Genomic DNA, 13,892 nt, shown 5'->3' on the forward strand with positions numbered 1-13,892 from the left:
AAAACAATAAGTTAGGTTTTTGCAATGTTGATTTTGAGAAAGTGTGGGGACATTCAAGAGGAGATGGCAGAGAGGCAGTCAGATACACGAGAGAGGAATGGAGGGGTGAGATCAGGAGAAGAGATGTAAAGTTGAATATCATCGGTGTGTAGGTGATACTGAAGACTGAATTAAGTAATGAGAGCACTTAGGGAGGTAGTATAAAGTGAGAAGAGTAGAGGACCAAGAACATATATATATACTGGTTTCTGCAATATAATTAATTATTTAAATATTTGTATTCGTATTCAGTTGCTTATGTGCACAGCCAAGTTACTTTCCGTTTTTCCCTTTGGTTTTAGAAGACTCGCACCTTCAATTGACAGCAGTGGTTTTTATTCCAATAGTTGTGTAATTATTATTAAAATTGTTTTACTTTACACCTGAGGTGTACATTTCTTTCCCCTTTTTTGTATGTTTTATATCTAATCAAAGCTGAAAATTCAGATCTTGGATGGCATACACTAAAAGTAAGACCCAGTTCTTACTGCCCTCTGATGGGTACCCTGACATCTTCTGTGCTCAATCCCATATACATAATTTTGTTCGTGGACAACACTCTGCCATATTAGTTGGATTCATTCATGATCTTATAACCTTGTAAGTGCTCAGGCCTCCAGCAGTGCCCTCAGGGACTCCTAACGAAATGTGTATTTCTTCCCGTTTCCCCATCCCGCACTTCTTCTGGCTCTTCTGTGTCAATATCTTACTTGTTTTTCATAAGGATGAAATGTGTCAACCTATTCTCAGCTCCCCTTTGCCTACTTTTTACACTTTGAAGATGACATAGGGATTTTCAGGACAAACATTTTCATGAAGATCCTGAACCTATGGTTCGATCTGACCAACAATTCCTTTGCTTTACTGCGAGAAACAAGCATTGTCAATTTTAGGCTCTGCACTGCACCAGATCCACAAATATATGTGGCAACCCCTTTGTGAGACAACACAAACAAACATTGCTGTGTCTTCATATCTGTCAACATTTTGATTACGTAACAATGAAAAGTGTTGTTTTTATTCACCTGCAAAACTTTTAATTCATAAGAGTAAAGTTTGATTCCAGGAACCATGTTTGGCTGCAAAGTTACAGCAGCTGCTTCCTACCTTAACTCAGTCTCTGTCTTGCTGATGAAGCCCAGCCCCCTCCCCTATTCCTAAAGCCTTGTAGAAGACTTTAAGTCGTAAATTACAGATAATGTATTGATCCATTCAGGCAGAGGTCCACACAGCTATGTGAGCTGCTTTATTAAGAATAATAACACAAACATATAATAATAACGAGTAAATGGTCTCTGGTTTTCTCCTGTTTAGATGCGGAAAAAGGCCAAAAACATCTATACAACGTTCCTTTCTAGCAAAGCAACATCTCAGGTGAATGTTGAGGGTCAGTCCAGAATTGGGGAGCAGATGCTGAAACAGTTTCATCCTCTGATGTTTCAGAAATTGCAGGAACAGGTAAGACTCCATCCTGGGTAGGTCTCTCATACCTACTCCCACTTTGTCCTGGTACTTACCAAGACGTAGTGTGAGAGAGCCCCTTCCCCACATTATATTCTCTTCCCGGTACTTACAGGAAGACTCAGTGTGAGAGAGCCCCTTCCCCACATTCCATCCTATTCCCGGTACTTACATGGAGACCCAGTGTGAGAGAGCCCCTTCCCCACATTCCATCCTCTTCCCGGTACTTACAGGAAGACCCTGTGTGAGAGAGCCCCTTCCCCACATTCCATCCTCTTCCCGGTACTTACAAGAAGACCCAGTGTGAGAGAGCCCCTTCCCCACATTCCATCCTCTTCCCGGTACTTACAGGATGAGCCAGTGTGAGAGAGCCCCTTCCCCACATTCCATCCTCTTCCCGTTGCTTACATGGAGACCCAGTGTGAAAGAGCCCCTTCCCCACATTCCATCCTATTCCCGGTACTTACAGGAAGACTCAGTGTGAGAGAGCCCCTTCCCCACATTCCATCCTATTCCCGGTACTTACATGGAGACCCAGTGTGAGAAAGCCCCTTCCCCACATTCCATCCTCTTCCCGGTACTTACAGGAAGATCCTGTGTGAGAGAGCCCCTTCCCCACATTCCATCCTCTTCCCGGTACTTACATGGAGACCCAGTGTGAGAGAGCCCCTTCCCCACATTCCATTCTCTTCCCGGTACTTACAGGATGAGCCAGTGTGAGATAGCCCTTTCCCCACATTCCATCCTCTGCCCGGAACTTATAGGAAGACCCAATGTTAGAGAACCCCTTCCCAACATTCCATCCTCTTCCAGGTACTTACATAGTGACCCACTGTGTGAGTGCCCCTTCCCCACATTCCATCCTATTCCTGGTACTTACTTAGAGACCCAGTATGAGAGAGCCCCTTCCCCACATTCCATCCTCTTCCCGGTACATACAAGAAGACCCAGTGTGCGAGAGCCCCTTCCCCACATTCCATCCTCTTCCCGGTACTTACAAGAAGACGCAGTGTGAGAGAGCCCCTTCCCCACATTCCATCCTCTTCCCATTGCTTACATGGAGACCCAGTGTGAAAGAGCCCCTTCCCCACATTCCATCCTATTCCCGGTACTTACATGGAGACCCAGTGTGAGAGAGCCCCTTCCCCACATTCCATCCTCTTCCCGGTACTTACAGGAAGACCCTGTGTGAGAGAGCCCCTTCCCCACATTCCATCCTCTTCCCGGTACTTACATGGAGACCCAGTGTGTTAGTGCCCCTTCCCCACATTCCATCCTCTTCCTGGTACTTACAAGATGAGCCAGTGTGAGAGAGCCCCTTCCCCACATTCCATCCTCTGCCCGGTACTTATAGGAAGACCCAATGTTAGAGAGCCCCTTCCCAACATTCCATCCTCTTCCAGGTACTTACATAGTGACCCACTGTGTTAGTGCCCCTTCCCCACATTCCATCCTCTTCCTGGTACTTACATAGAGACCCACTGTGAGAGAGCCCCTTCCCCACATTCCATCCTCTTCCCGGTACTTACAGGAAGACCCAGTGTGAGAGAGCCCCTTCCCCACATTCCATCCTCTTCCCGTTACTTACAAGAAGACCCAGTGTGAGAGAGCCCCTTCCCCACATTCCATCATCTTCCCGGTACTTACAGGATGAGCCAGTGTGAGAGAGCCCCTTCCCCACATTCCATCCTCTTCCCGGTACTTACAGGAAGACCCAGTGTGAGAGAGCCCCTTCCCCACATTCCATCCTCTTCCCGTTACTTACAAGAAGACCCAGTGTGAGAGAGCCCCTTCCCCACATTCCATCATCTTCCCGGTACTTACAGGATGAGCCAGTGTGAGAGAGACCCTTCCCCACATTCCATCCTCTTCCCGTTGCTTACATGGAGACCCAGTGTGAGAGAGCCCCTTCCCCACATTCCATCATCTTCCCGGTACTTACAGGATGAGCCAGTGTGAGAGAGCCCCTTCCACACATTCCATCCTCTTCCCGGTACTTACATAGAGACCCAGTGTGAGAGAGCCCCTTCCCCACATTCCATCCTCTTCCTGGTACTTACATGGAGACCCAGTGTGAGAGAGCCCCTTCCCCACATTCCATCCTCTTCCCGGTACTTACATAGTGACCCAGTGTGAGAGAGCCCCTTCCCCACATTCCATCCTCTTCCTGGTACTTACATGGAGACCCAATGTGAGAGAGCCCCTTCCCCACATTCGATCCTCTTCCCGGTACTTACATAGTGACCCAGTGTGAGAGAGCCCCTTCCCCACATTCCATCCTCTTCCCGGTACTTACATGGAGACCCAGTGTGAGAGAGCCCCTTCCCCACATTCCATCCTCTTCCAGGTACTTACATAGTGACCCAGTATGAGAGAGCCCCTTCCCCACATTCCATCCTCTTCCCGGTACATACAGGAAGACCCAGTGTGAGAGAGCCCCTTCCCCACATTCCATCCTCTTCCCGGTACTTACAGGATGAGCCAGTGTGAGAGAGCCCCTTCCCCACATTCCATCCTCTTCCCGTTGCTTACATGGAGACCCAGTGTGAAAGAGCCCCTTCCCCACATTCCATCCTATTCCCGGTACTTACAGGAAGACTCAGTGTGAGAGAGCCCCTTCCCCACATTCCATCCTCTTCCCGGTACTTACAGGAAGATCCTGTGTGAGAGAGCCCCTTCCCCACATTCCATCCTCTTCCCGGTACTTACATAGTGACCCACTGTGTGAGTGCCCCTTCCCCACATTCCATCCTATTCCTGGTACTTACTTAGAGACCCAGTATGAGAGAACCCCTTCCCCACATTCCATCCTCTGCCCGGTACATACAAGAAGACCCAGTGTGAGAGAGCCCGTTCCCCACATTCCATCCTCTTCCCGGTACTTACAAGAAGACCCAGTGTGAGAGAGCCCCTTCCCCACATTCCATCCTCTTCCTGTTGCTTACATGGAGACCCAGTGTGAAAGAGCCCCTTCCCCACATTCCATCCTATTCCCGGTACTTACATGGAGACCCAGTGTGAGAGAGCCCCTTCCCCACATTCCATCCTATTCCTGGTACTTACATGGAGACCAGTGTGAGAGAGCCCCTTCCCCACATTCCATCCTCTTCCCGGTACTTTCAGGATGAGCCAGTGTGAGAGAGCCCCTTCCCTACATTCCATCCTATTCCTGGTACTAACATGGAGACCCAGTGTGTGAGAGCCCCTTCCCAACATTCCATCCTCTTTCAGGCACTTACATAGTGACCCACTGTATGAGTGCCCCTTCCCCACATTCCATCCTCTTCCCGGTACTTACATAGTGACCCAGTGTGAGAGAGCCCCTTCCCCACATTCCATCCTCTTCCCGGTACTTACACCCAGTGTGAGAGAGCCCCTTCCCCACATTCCATCCTCTTCCAGGTACTTACACCCAGTGTGAGAGAGCCCCTTCCCCACATTCCATCCTCTTCCAGGTACTTACACCCAGTGTGAGAGAGTCCCTTCCCCACATTCCATCCTCTTCCCGGTACTTACACCCAGTGTGAGAGAGCCCCTTCCCCACATTCCATCCTCTTCCAGGTACTTACACCCAGTGTGAGAGAGCCCCTTCCCCACATTCCATCCTCTTCCCGGTACTTACACCCAGTGTGAGAGAGCCCCTTCCCCACATTCCATCCTCTTCCAGGTACTTACACCCAGTGTGAGAGAGCCCCTTCCCCACATTCCATCCTCTTCCAGGTACTTACACCCAGTGTGAGAGAGCCCCTTCCCCACATTCCATCCTCTTCCTGGTTCTTACACCCAGTGTGAGAGAGCCCCTTCCCCACATTCCATCCTCTTCCAGGTACTTACACCCAGTGTGAGAGAGCCCCTTCCCCACATTCCATCCTCTTCCTGGTTCTTACACCCAGTGTGAGAGAGCCCCTTCCCCACATTCCATCCTCTTCCCGGTACTTACACCCAGTGTGAGAGATCCCCTTCCCCACATTCCATCCTCTTCCAGGTACTTACACCCAGTGTGAGAGAGCCCCTTCCCCACATTCCATCCTCTTCCAGGTACTTACACCCAGTGTGAGAGAGCCCCTTCCCCACATTCCATCCTCTTCCCGGTACTTACACCCAGTGTGAGAGAGCCCCTTCCCCACATTCCATCCTCTTCCAGGTACTTACACCCAGTGTGAGAGAGCCCCTTCCCCACATTCCATCCTCTTCCTGGTTCTTACACCCAGTGTGAGAGAGCCCCTTCCCCACATTCCATCCTCTTCCCGGTTCTTACACCCAGTGTGAGAGAGCCCCTTCCCCACATTCCATCCTCTTCCCGGTTCTTACACCCAGTGTGAGAGAGCCTCCTCCCCTGTGGAATTAATGATCCTGAAATTTCTCCATAACCCTGGAATACTATGCTGGGAATGCTGCTTACAGTCAGCTGACATTTTACTTGTTTCACTTTATAGATTTTTAACCTCATGAAATATGACAGCTACGGTCGATTTCTAAAGTCAGAGAAATTTCGCCAGCTCAGATCTTCTGAGGAGGATGAAAGCTCTTCCAGCAGCGTTGGTGAATCAGCGGCAAAAAGAGCTTCTATAGTGTACAACACGTGAGAGCACCACAAGATGAAGGGTGGACCCGAGAGGACTCTTTGTGTCTGAGATGGATGCTGAGGGCCGCGATGTGTTTCCGTGGCTGCTATTGTTACTATTGCTCTATGACTCCAAGCACAAGCCGATGGCCACTAGTGATTACTGCTTTTTATGTATTATCGGCCGTTCAGAACATTATTCATAAACCAGGAACTTGAAATTCATAAATTTTTTTCATATTACAAATAGTGGTGATTAGTAGAATTTTACTGCTGTTGTTCTGTAAAATATTAGTAATCTTCCAGCACCTGAAGGGTTAGAGCTGTTCTTATATCATCGGCACAGAAGGCCTTCTAACCACCAGTTTTCCTATGCCTTTTCCTATTGACATTGCATGCTGTAAACATTTCCTCCTATTATATAGTTTATATAGTAAACAAACGCATAAATTAAAGAGAAAATATTGTGTTTTGTAAAATATTATTATTAATCTTTATTATTAATCTTTATTTATAGAGCGCCACAAGATTTCTGCAGCGCCGTACAGAAAACAGACAGTGGCCCATACAGGGCTAAACAGTACAGGACAATAAACAAAATTACCAGTACTTCAATAGTTCCAAACATAGCTTGGAGGAGCGAATAGGTAGTGAGACAGGACAGAGGAGGTGTAAAGAGGGAGGAAGGGGGCGGGACAAGTGTAAAGGGGCGTGGTCATGTAGGTGTGGTATGGACACCTGTCAGGAGGCTGCTGCAGTATATGATGACTATAAGCTGCAACTTGGGCAGCACGGTGGCACAGTGGTTAGCACTTCTGCCTCACAGCACTGGGGTCATGAGTTCAATTCCCAACCATGGCCTTATCTGTGTGGAGTTTGTATGTTCTCCCCGTGTTTGCGTGGGTTTCCTCTGGGTGCTCCGGTTTCCTCCCACATTCCAAAAAAACATACTAGTAGGTTAATTGGCTGCTATCAAATTGACCCTGGTCAACCCCTCTCTATCTGTGTGTTGGGAAATTTAGACTGTAAGACCCAATGGGGCAGGGACTGATGTGAATGAGTTCTCTGTACAGCAGAATTAGTGGCACTATAATAATAAATGGTGCTGATGATGATGATGAACTTCTGATTGGCCACTTGTGTATTGATTAATCATTATCAGCTATATTATAGGCAGTCACATTACTTAATAGACATTTCCATTTGGACTGGAACAGGAAAGAATATTCTCATTTTATTTTTCAAGGCAAATCCAGATGTGTAGATTTGTATTTTACGATGTTTTATATTGATAATGTGACTTTCATGTTTATTATTAACCGTAAAGACACATATCTACACTATTGTGAGGCGTAAGTATATACTTGTAGGTCTGACATACATCTGGCACAATTGTTAGTGTTTTGCAGCTTGACAGCGTCTGACGTACGTAGATCTGCTTTTCCTTGTGTGCGTCTTTTACTACATAAGTTTAGGATGTAAATAAATCCAACCCAACATGACCCCTGTGTGTACAAATAGTCAGGTCTTTCAAGGTACGCGCCTCCTTCGTGGTCCCTGCAACTGTCCCGGAAAGTCAACCTGAGTCTAACGTTACGGGTTGTGAGTACACCCAAAATTCCACCAGCTGGGGGTCCTTCTGGGCGGTAGATTTAAAGATCAAAGGGGCTCATTTAGACGTAGACGCATCGGTGCTCAGAACGCAATGCACAGGTTCAGTCGGATGCAAAACAAGAACAGCTCCGGCCAAAAAATCTGCATTTGTGTCAGAGGTAACAAGTATCCGCTCCACTGTAAGAGAGATTTGGTCAGAGGGCGTTAGTGTTGGAAACCTGGACCTTATTTATCCACTCAAACATGGTGACTGGACAGCACAAAGATATCCCTGTTTTTCTTCCCAGACAGGTGACAGAAACGTGTAATACAAGCTTAAAGTGGAATATAAAGCTGGTCTGTTCTATTCTTGTCTCTCTTACTATATTTGTACCCTTCCAATATTATTGACCCTTACACAGAATGCTGATTCAGCTACCCTAGGGGGGTAACATGAATGTACATGACATATAGCTTAATAAAAGGACAAATTCTGCAAATACATTCAATCTACATAATTCTTAAAACATTGTCAATTATTTTCTCCTTCACATAATTTTTATAGATATTACAGAGTGTCTTGAAATCTAATAAGGAGACTAAAGAGAGATTTACTAAACGGAAAAAGTGGATCTGTTGCCTATAGCAACCAATCAGATTCTAGTTATCATTTATTTAGTACATCATACAAAATGACAGCTAGAATCTGATTGGTTGCTATAGGCAACATCTCCACTTTTTCAAACCCGCAGTTTAGTAAATATACCCCTAATAGTTGGACATCACAATAAACCATCTATCCTCTTACAAATGTGGTCAGTTATTAACTGGAATTTGTGTCCATTCAGCTTGGTTAAGCTTACTGTGCACCTGGTATATCGCCCTGAAGATATATAGAATATATTACAACTTATACATAGCATATATTTAATATTAAAATTAGGACTTGTTACAATTCTGAATATACTTTCATTTTAATATCACTGACTATTATCTATCAGTTAGTAAATGTTAAAGTCACATTACACTATTTATACATAACACAATAACATAATGTAACAGTTATTAGTAAATACAAACACAAATGTAAACATCTGTTATTTTCCCTTCATGCCGTATTCCAAATGGAAACGTCCACTAAGTAATGCATATAGACTGCTGCAACTTTATTACTATATCAACTATGTTAATTAATTAAGCACTATCACATGAAGAGGTCATTACACAATCAGCCAATCAGAAGCAGCAGATTCTCCTATTAATAGTCATGATCATCATTTCGTATCATTGCACCCAGCACCCAAAAGAGATGTTCCTCTATTATGTACTTGGCCTCTATGTGCTCCCCCAGTGCTACTTTGCCGGATATAAGGAGATGAAATTCAATCATACGCAAAGTATGCAGCTTTGTCGCACATTTGCAGTACAGAAAACAGATGTACGTCCAGCTTTATATCAGCCTCAAAGGGTTCCAGCCTAATCTTAGTAGAACCAAAGCATAGAGGGGGCTGAGCCCTGGACCCTTTTGCTCTGGTTGCACATGGAGAGAGGGTCAGCACACACCTCAGTCACTGATATAAATGATGCATGATCCAGGTTGATCCTCATGTCAGATAAGTGTTAATGGTGGTTAATGGTGCCGGGGTTGGGTTAATCCCCTCATGCCTAGTTCTGAATCTGTATCAATGGAAGTCTGAAGCCCACGGACAGTGTGTAACATCTTCACTGCTAAGATCCTGCTTTGTTCTGTGACCTAACAATGCACCTCCTGGCCTCCAGCCCAGCATCTTATCTCAGCATTCAGAGTAACTAACCAGCAAAGAGGTGCTGTAGCAGCTGTGCCCACTACCCAGATGTGTAAGCAGTTCCTGCTGCTGGATAAGGAGTCCAGTAGGGTCACCAGTTGATGTGCAGTTGACCCTCACGCTGAGTGGCCAAGTGGCATCAGGGGGAGTCGGCTGTTCTGGTTGCTGGCTGACAGGGAAACTCTCCACTAATTAGTAACTGACAGGGAGGGAGAGCGCCTGCTATGAACCTATAAATTGATTGGGCAACTTCCACTTCTGTATTGTATGTTTGAGAGACATGTTTGGTGTCAGTAGCTGATGGGGGGTGCTGGCGCTGTGTTGCCATTTGGAGGCTTTTGGGGTACCTCTTGGTTAGTCGGCTCTCAATTTAAAAACACATATATGTATGGCCCAAAAAATAGGGACTCATTGTTTAGAGTTAGGACCACCCTATTAGCAGAAGCCCCATGAAGTGGCGGGTGGCGGATCATACATTTGCAAATGCGTGTAACTGAGAATTCGGTATTTTTATGTACAAGTAGAAATAGCAGCTTCATTGCAGGTTATAGCAGTGTGCTGGGGGATGTTTCTCTGTTCTTTTATGGATAACCCCACCCTTTCAAGCACCTGCTATGAACCTATAAATTGATTGAGCAACTTCCACTTCTGTAAAGGGAGGGAGAGTAATCCAATTCTGGTAATATAAACCCATCCTGGCAGAACAAGCCCATCCACACCTATTCTGAGTCCACGTTTGGCTCCTAACACTTGAAATTGAATTAACAGAAATAGTTTTTCACGTAGCGGATTGCAAAACTGCTGGTAACAGACAATAGGTCGCAGGGGCAGGTTGGGCTGGTGGGTAGGGGGGCATCTGCCCCCCAGGCCGGTCCCATAGTCGGCTACTTTGGGCTGGGTCACTGGGCCACCTGTATTTTTTCCTTTAAAATGTTCCTAATAGGCTGCTAAGTGGAGTTTTACCCCCTGGACTAAAATCTGCCAGCCCTCCCCTGAAAGTAGGGACTGTTAGTAAGGTAGGGACTGTTAGTAAGTTAGGGACTGTTAGTAAGGTAGGGACTGTTAGTAAGTTAGGACTGTTAGTAAGGTAGGGACTGTTAGTAAGGTAGGGACTGTTAGTAAGTTAGGACTGTTAGTAAGGTAGGGACTGTTAGTAAGTTAGGAACTGTTAGTAAGGTAGGGACTGTTAGTAAGTTAGGGACTGTTAGTAAGGTAGGGACTGTTAGTAAGTTAGGGACTGTTAGTAAGGTAGGGACTGTTAGTAAGTTAGGACTGTTAGTAAGGTAGGGACTGTTAGTAAGTTAGGACTGTTAGTAAGGTAGGGACTGTTAGTAAGGTAGGGACTGTTAGTAAGTTAGGACTGTTAGTAAGGTAGGGACTGTTAGTAAGTTAGGACTGTTAGTAAGGTTGGGACTGTTAGTAAGGTAGGGACTGTTAGTAAGTTAGGACTGTTAGTAAGGTAGGGACTGTTAGTAAGTTAGGACTGTTAGTAAGGTAGGGACTGTTAGTAAGGTAGGGACTGTTAGTAAGTTAGGACTGTTAGTAAGGTAGGGACTGTTAGTAAGGTAGGGACTGTTAGTAAGTTAGGACTGTTAGTAAGGTAGGGACTGTTAGTAAGTTAGGGACTGTTAGTAAGTTAGGACTGTTAGTAAGGTAGGGACTGTTAGTAAGTTAGGGACTGTTAGTAAGTTAGGACTGTTAGTAAGGTAGGGACTGTTAGTAAGTTAGGGACTGTTAGTAAGTTAGGACTGTTAGTAAGTTAGGGACTGTTAGTAAGGTAGGGACTGTTAGTAAGGTAGGGACTGTTAGTAAGGTAGGGACTGTTAGTAAGTTAGGACTGTTAGTAAGGTAGGGACTGTTAGTAAGGTAGGGACTGTTAGTAAGTTAGGACTGTTAGTAAGGTAGGGACTGTTAGTAAGTTAGGAACTGTTAGTAAGGTAGGGACTGTTAGTAAGTTAGGGACTGTTAGTAAGGTAGGGACTGTTAGTAAGTTAGGGACTGTTAGTAAGGTAGGGACTGTTAGTAAGTTAGGACTGTTAGTAAGGTAGGGACTGTTAGTAAGTTAGGACTGTTAGTAAGGTAGGGACTGTTAGTAAGGTAGGGACTGTTAGTAAGTTAGGACTGTTAGTAAGGTAGGGACTGTTAGTAAGTTAGGACTGTTAGTAAGGTTGGGACTGTTAGTAAGGTAGGGACTGTTAGTAAGTTAGGACTGTTAGTAAGGTAGGGACTGTTAGTAAGTTAGGACTGTTAGTAAGGTAGGGACTGTTAGTAAGGTAGGGACTGTTAGTAAGTTAGGACTGTTAGTAAGGTAGGGACTGTTAGTAAGGTAGGGACTGTTAGTAAGTTAGGACTGTTAGTAAGGTAGGGACTGTTAGTAAGTTAGGGACTGTTAGTAAGTTAGGACTGTTAGTAAGGTAGGGACTGTTAGTAAGTTAGGGACTGTTAGTAAGTTAGGACTGTTAGTAAGGTAGGGACTGTTAGTAAGTTAGGGACTGTTAGTAAGTTAGGACTGTTAGTAAGTTAGGGACTGTTAGTAAGGTAGGGACTGTTAGTAAGGTAGGGACTGCACACTGTCAGCATCCGTTTGAAGAGAGAAGATCTTCCACATCCAGGTACCGTTAGAAGAACTGTGCATCAGGCTGATCCATCTAAGAGATCATCACCAACACGGACACTTTCTTAACAGGATCACACTTTGCTCAATATTTTAAAAAGATGTTTCTATGTAATTTTTAAATGTAAATCATCTTATTGTCATTTAAATAGAATTTGACATCCATCAGATTTTTATCTATTGTCAGAAATTAAGAAAACTTAACTTAAATAAAAATCATTATAATAAATTGTAATCAAACATGATATTATCATTATGTCAGTAAAACAATTTGTTTCTCCATCTTTTCCCATCTGCGGATGTTGTATTAGTTTCTCATCTGTGTAGTGTGAATGAGTAAAGGAAATAAACTGCGGAAACAATTATCAGATTATTAACCCCTCTGTTATGTCATTTTATATTCACTTGTTTCTCAGGCAAACGTTTCCTGCTTAGTAGAAATGTGAAGAAATTAACTTTATTCTATTTATAATTTCATGAAATGTTTTGTTTCCAACCCTAATCTGAAATCTGGATTTCTGCAGCTGCTCTGCAGAATACGTGATAAATGCACAAGTGACTCTTGCAGCAGACAGAAGATGCATTGGTTGGAGTCTGCGGGTGAGGAGATGACGGTATCGGTCTCTGAGTGATAATGTGGCTGCAAGACAGGAAGATCTCAAACCCCGCTGCACATATTCATCTTTACACGTATGGTTTTCATTTTAAAGTAACCAATATAGGCTTTGTTACACATTTTCTCATAAATTAATGCTCAATTTCCATTGCAGTTTATGTGCTTTACATACATTTAGAAACAATCAGTGTTTTAGCACTGTGATACAAATATGTTAATGTTTAATTACTGTGTAATAAGTGGACCCACATAAATCTGGGGCTCAGCTGAGAGGAGAATCCGTAAAGAAAGCCCATTGTTGTATCAGGTAATATCGATGGTGGCATAGGATCCATGGACTCATTTCTTCCTATCGTTCATTGTCAAAAACACAGATCCTCTATATGTCATTAGAACATACTATGTGGGTTCAAGGCTCCATGTACGTCCACATTTCTAATGTAAAATTCCACTTAGGTTTTATTCTACACTCAGTAAAACAAAGTGTCATTTTTTTCATATAAATTGCCTCAGTGGCCTCTAAGTGAACCGGACATAATAAAGAACGGTAATAATTAATGAATATAACAAGAATCTGAATCGGCATCAGTGCAGTAGTCACCCTCACGTTGGACAGCTGGGCGAGAGGATATCCTCTATATACACCCAGTGTGAGAAATAATATTATGTCCTGTAGCAAATGCCACAATCTGCTCCTCTCCACTTTATAACATTGTCTACTGTTCTATGATAGCGTAGTCTGTCCTGAGGTTTGAGTTGTCTTATTTTCTCTACACTATACTCAAGTATGGCAGCACAGTAATCAGAATTGCTCGGTCACAACATTGAGGTCATGAGTTTGATTCCTACCATGTTCCGTGTGTGTGTGTGTGAGTGTGTGTGTGTGTGTGAGTGTGTGTGAGTGTGTGTGTGTGTGTGTGTGTGTGTGAGTGTGTGTACTGTATCGCATGTAACAATATAGAACTAGTATATGGAAATACTACACAATTTGCCCCAGTTTATATTGTTATACCATAATATTCTCTTATACTACAGGATCCCGAGGCCGGTGCACTACACTCTGACAATATTACTGGGTTTTATGCTGTTCTAGAAGCTTTCATTGTATACTGTCAGATATCTTGCTCATCCGCCCGTATTCCTGTGCCCATTACAGAACAGGAGATGGAGAAAATACTAACTTGCGCTCAGAGAATCTCC

General features: G+C 44.4%; 1 protein-coding gene across 1 annotated transcript in view; it reads left to right on the forward strand.

Annotated features, from left to right (window-relative positions):
• Positions 1-8,161, forward strand: part of RGS10 (regulator of G protein signaling 10) — a 42,108-nt gene extending 33,947 nt beyond the window's left edge. The window contains exons 4-5 of the mRNA XM_075215547.1: positions 1,354-1,497; positions 5,937-8,161. Coding sequence (XP_075071648.1) covers positions 1,354-1,497; positions 5,937-6,086 — 294 coding nt within the window. The 3' untranslated portion in view covers positions 6,087-8,161. The remainder of the gene's footprint in view (positions 1-1,353; positions 1,498-5,936) is intronic.
• Positions 8,162-13,892: the final 5,731 nt, after the last annotated feature.

This window comes from Mixophyes fleayi, chromosome 6 (assembly GCF_038048845.1).
Source record: "Mixophyes fleayi isolate aMixFle1 chromosome 6, aMixFle1.hap1, whole genome shotgun sequence".
NCBI classification, from domain to species: Eukaryota; Metazoa; Chordata; class Amphibia; order Anura; family Limnodynastidae; genus Mixophyes; species Mixophyes fleayi.